This window comes from Electrophorus electricus, chromosome 12 (genome assembly GCF_041902795.1).
Source record: "Electrophorus electricus isolate QZ-2024a chromosome 12, ASM4190279v1, whole genome shotgun sequence".
NCBI lineage: Eukaryota > Metazoa > Chordata > Actinopteri > Gymnotiformes > Gymnotidae > Electrophorus > Electrophorus electricus.
In genome coordinates this window covers 12,531,745-12,536,856 of record NC_137508.1, presented here as the reverse complement: position 1 = coordinate 12,536,856, position 5,112 = coordinate 12,531,745, and the positions used below count along the sequence as shown (strand labels likewise).

Genomic DNA, 5,112 nt, shown 5'->3' with positions numbered 1-5,112 from the left:
TGTGTGCATAAGTATTAAGAGTTTATTGTAGTAGGAATGCTTTGGACATTTTGCTGGGCAATCCCAAAAGTACCTCTGTTGACAGATTAAGGCACCCTTGTTTAACCGTCTGTACTTTGCAAGCTGTTCTTGCATAAAAAGTGTGAGAAAATTACTTTCCAAAATAAACTCTTTGTCCCATAACCCAAAGGAGAGAACTGCTGGTCTGCAACACAGCACTTAAGCTGACAAATGCAACTTTTTTAAAATTCATCCAAACTGGTACTTAATAGATCCTGTTGCATTGTTCATCATAATTTTAATTAAACAAATTATGCCTTATTACCTGTAGACATCTCCACAGATTGAGGTTATTCTTTACAGGCATTGTCAAATACCCCACAACTGCAATACACTGCAATACACAGGTCACCCTAAACATACTAAGCTTTTTATATTGATTTAAAAGGATTTTATGGCCCATGTATTCAGCATTGTAAGACGAAGGACTAAGGTTTCTTGTACCCTGAGTAATAAACAATGAGAAAGTGTGACATGTCTACTTTCTTTCAAGAGACACAAATTAAGCTACATATCCAAAACCACATCATGTGGTGCACCCGGCCTGAGGGACATGTCCCCTGCCTCACACAAACACACACACTGCACCTTCCCCATTCCCAATCCCAATTATTGATTACCTATGGCTTCTTTGCCTTTTTGTTTTTCCCTTATTTGAGCGCACAGGAATGCTTAACCAGTGCTGTGTATTATTCTTTGCTACTGTGTACTATGACATCCTGAATACTATTGCTGCTCTGTTCTATCGTAAATGCCCCAAGGTCTACTGCCAGCACTGTCTGTTTGGCCAGCTCACTGCTGTGCTCCTTTATTTATTTTGCCTATGGAGTATAAAGCCTTTCCAAACCTGTACTTGCATCTCACTTCCTCCCTATATCTGTCACAACGTATATAATCTGTGTTTCCTTCTAGCACTTTCATTTTAGCTGTGCTGCCATAGCTAGATCTGCCAGAGTCCATCATTGCACATTATAGTTCCCTAATTTACACACCCTCATACTTGGACACGCCTAATCTAGTCTCTCCTTATCGAGGTACACCTACCCCTGTTGTCATGATGTTACTGAGCCCTTACCCATATCAGCTGCCTTGGCTACTCCAACCATTCCCTGAAGTGCCCTCCTGTATCCCACCACGCTTCCACCCTAGCCAACTGCTTCTTTGCTGCGTTTAATGGACGTTCTCTTGCAGGATGGGTCTCAGACACATGCACACCATTGGGACGAGACTAGGACATTTAAACATTAATTGCTTATTTTTTATTAATTTTTCTCCCCAGTCCTGCCATGTCTGTTCCTTGTGAGATACTTTTCTCACTTGCTGGTAACATAGTTCAGAAGAAGAGGGCAGCATTGAAAATGTTAGTTTGTCTCAGTAACTGGCTCAGTAACTGGCTGAGGAAGCAGTAGATGTTATCATAAGGCCAATGGGTTTGTGTTACTGATTTAACTAAATGTTGATCAGATTGACATGCTCTATGTTGTTGTTTAATTTTGGGAGTTTTGCTCAGGATATTGGAAGAATAAGAACTGAAGTCAATCAGAGGATGTTTTTTAATACCATTTTAGATGATGGTAGACAATATTTTATCTATTTTATTTTATTTATAATGGGAGCAGTTGAAGTCAATCAGTACTTTGGCATTTTTGGTCAGAATTTCCAGTGTTCTGAAAACTGTTTGCTCTGTGTTTTCTGCACTCATCTATTGGTCTGTGTAGTAGACTGGTGGGAAAACAAACAAGATTTTGAAGTTTAAGCTTATGTTCACTGATTCATTCATCATCCAAACTTAAATTAATATTTCTCATGTTAAATATTGAAATGTGATTAAAATGTGATTCATTTCGATTCATTAATTACAAAGCTTCTAATTAATTAGATTAATTTTTTTAAATCAAGTCCCACCCCTATTTTAGACACATACATCAAAATTGCAAAAGAATTACTTCAAATTAAATACAGTTGAAGTATTATGTTGTATCTAAATGCCTAGCTTATTGGCACAGCACCACGAGGAAAACAGCAGGATTCCGTCATGGCTGGAAAGATTTTTCACTGTGATATTACAGGGTGTTAAAACTACACAAACACTTCTTTCTTGCAGCAAATAAATCAGAAAATAATATCCATTATATATTACTTATGGATTTTACTATGACTTTATGTCTATTATAGATAACTAGCAAGACAGTTGGCTAACAAGTCCAAGTAAACCATTTTTCTTTGCTGCTTGCCAATTATCTTAAATGCTTGTTTACAAATGTTTATTTTTTAAAAATCAGCATACAAAAAACAAAATGTTTGCAAATGGCTTGTGGACTAGACTACTTTTAAAGTGTAAAGTCGTGATCATTTTAAAATCTGGCAAACCGAATCTATAGCAACTGTAAATGTATTTAAGTAGGAGTTACATGTTATAGGTAATTATTCAGGCATTGCCTATTATTAGGTCAATTTTGATGTCTCTTCAGAAATCACTTCCACTTGTAGTGCTGCCACGACGACTGAGGTTTAGTTGCACCAGTCCAGTCCGATTGATAGCCTTCCTTACTGTATTTCGGAACATGGAGCTGGAGAAGAGGTAAATGACGGGATCCAGTGCACTGTTCAGGTATGTAAACCCGATGGACAGGCTGAACAGCTGACTGTTTAGTATGTAACCATTACAGTATTCCTTGCCCATTTTTGTCAGATACATTGCAGTCAGTCCTGTGGCAATGCCAGGGAAAAAACAAATGATGAAGACCCCAACAATTACCAGGACTGTGCGAATGGCCCGTCGCACCTTCTTCTCCTTGTCCATGTGGCGCCGGCGTAGGACACAGGAGATTCGGAATGAGCAGAAGAGTAGAAGTAGCAGAGGGAGGAAGAACTCAGCAATATAAACATTGTAATGGAGCTTGATACCCACTGATGGGTTCTTGTAGGAGCTGAAGCTCCGACAGATTGAAATATTTGTTCCATTGTTCTCCACCATGCTTAGAAGATTGTTAGTCAAAAGAGGAAGCCGCAGTGCACTCACCACAGTCCAAATAAAGAAAGCAACCCCAGCAGCTTGGTGTGAGTTCATAGAGTTCACTTTATGATGTGGATGGACAACCTTAAAGTACCGATCCAGAGCCACAGCCGTCATGAAGGCAATGCTTCCTGATCGATTCACCGCAAGCATGAAGAGGTTGATACGGCACCAAGCATCACCAAACACCCAGTTCTCACCACGAAGCAGATTGTCAATCCGGAAAGGCAAGCTCACCAGGAGCAGGAAGTCAGCCAGGACCAGGTTAAAGAGAAACAGGATGGTGGGTCTCCAACACTGAAAGTGGCGGCAGAAGACATACAGTGCCATGAGATTCCCTGGCAGCCCCAGCAGGAGCTCAATGATGAGGATAGGAGGGAGGAATGTGGCTACCAGGGTCTGGGGGACTTGCCCACAGTGATGACTGTCATTGGATTGCATGGTATTAATGAATATTAAATTCAGAAGCAGCTCTGTCTTTTCACAGATATAAGTGAGAATTGTGAATGTGCCTTCAGCTTCCTCTTTTAGAGCACAGTTGACAAATTGGTCTGTCAAAACAGGAAAAAGAAATTTGTCAAATGCATTGTCATCTGTTTTATGTTACAGTGTCCATCTATTTAAAAAAACATACCTAAAGCTGTTTACCATTATGTTATTCCCATTATGTTTTAGCAAAGTAAGAATGTTTGCAAAATAATTAGGCTCTGCTGTGTTGGGTAATATAACAATATAACTAATAGTGTGAGCAAGGAACAGCATTCCGAACCTGAGGTGTAGGGTCTTTAAAAACGTGAAGATCACAGATAAATAGCTTTTGGCAATTATTACCACTGTCTAAAATTTGGGTTAGAGAACTTTGATCATTATATTAAGGATTTGTTTCAATATAATATGTCAGATTTTCTGAAGAGCACATCAAACCTAACTGTGATAACTTAGTCAACCTAAAATCAGCTACACAATATATATTGTCAGCATATTAATAAAAAAAAACGATCTGTCACAAAGCACCTGTTGAAAATATATACCCTGCCTTCTCAATTTTATGTTCCTAAAGTCTTATGAACATTTCTCTCACCATATATGAGGAGATAAAGCCATACGTGAATGAAAAGTGCAAACATTATTAGAAGTATTCAAATTAAGTGCAAAAGGTGTGTCAAGCCCATATAACATTTTTGAGTCAACCTACCAGACTAATTTATTGTCTGTGAGGACTTTAGTATATATCTCATTGAGATGTTGCAATGACTTACCAGAGTTAAATGCTAGCTGCTAGTTCTGTAGTTCTCAGGCAGAATGCACTAAGCAATTCTAAAGGAAATATTGCAGAGATACTGGTTTTGGCAAGATTCCCCTCCTCTTGAGGCGATGTCATCACAAGGGGTAATTACAGGCAGAGCACAGTAGTTTGCTACTCAAAGGGTGAGCCCATGCTTGCCTGGCCAACAACAGGAAGCTGCAATGCGATCACTACAGTACCAATAAAAAAAAAGCACCCCTGGCATCTTAATGTAATTTCACAAGGTTTACTTTATGAACATTTTACTTCCTCTTTTCCTGATATTTCTCCAAAATGTATATTACTTAATTTGACTGTTTCTGTCACTTAGCACTTCCATGTCTATTGCTACTGCTGGTTTTTGCATCAGCAGCTAAGCTAATACCTGAATCAGAACCAGATACATGAAGTCTTTCAGTCAGGGTTTAGGCCTCATCATAGTACAGAGATGGCACTGATTAAAGTAATTAATGACCTATTGGTTTCTGACCAGAGTTATGTTTCTTTGCTTATATTCCTTGATCTGAGTGCAGCATTTGACTATATAGATCACAAAATTTTACTAGATAGACTCGAAAATGTTGTTGGGATTAAGGGAATAGCTATTTTTTGGTTTAAATCTTATCTAGCCCATCACTACCAATTTGTTAACATAAATGGAGTATTTTCAGCATAAAATAAGGTTAGCTATGACCTCTGCTTTTTTTCTTTATATATGCTACCTCTATGTGATATTATATTTAAACTGTAA

The 5,112-nt window shown here is 38.4% G+C and overlaps 1 protein-coding gene across 1 annotated transcript; it reads right to left on the bottom strand.

Annotated features, from left to right (window-relative positions):
• Positions 1-1,882: 1,882 nt before the first annotated feature.
• Positions 1,883-4,456, bottom strand: hcar1-3 (hydroxycarboxylic acid receptor 1-3). The gene is made up of 2 exons (XM_027002507.3): positions 4,336-4,456; positions 1,883-3,627 (listed from the first exon to the last, which is right to left on the bottom strand). The coding sequence occupies exon 2, from the start codon at positions 3,515-3,517 to the stop codon at positions 2,528-2,530; it is 990 nt and encodes a 329-aa protein (XP_026858308.1). The 5' UTR covers positions 3,518-3,627; positions 4,336-4,456; the 3' UTR covers positions 1,883-2,527.
• Positions 4,457-5,112: the final 656 nt, after the last annotated feature.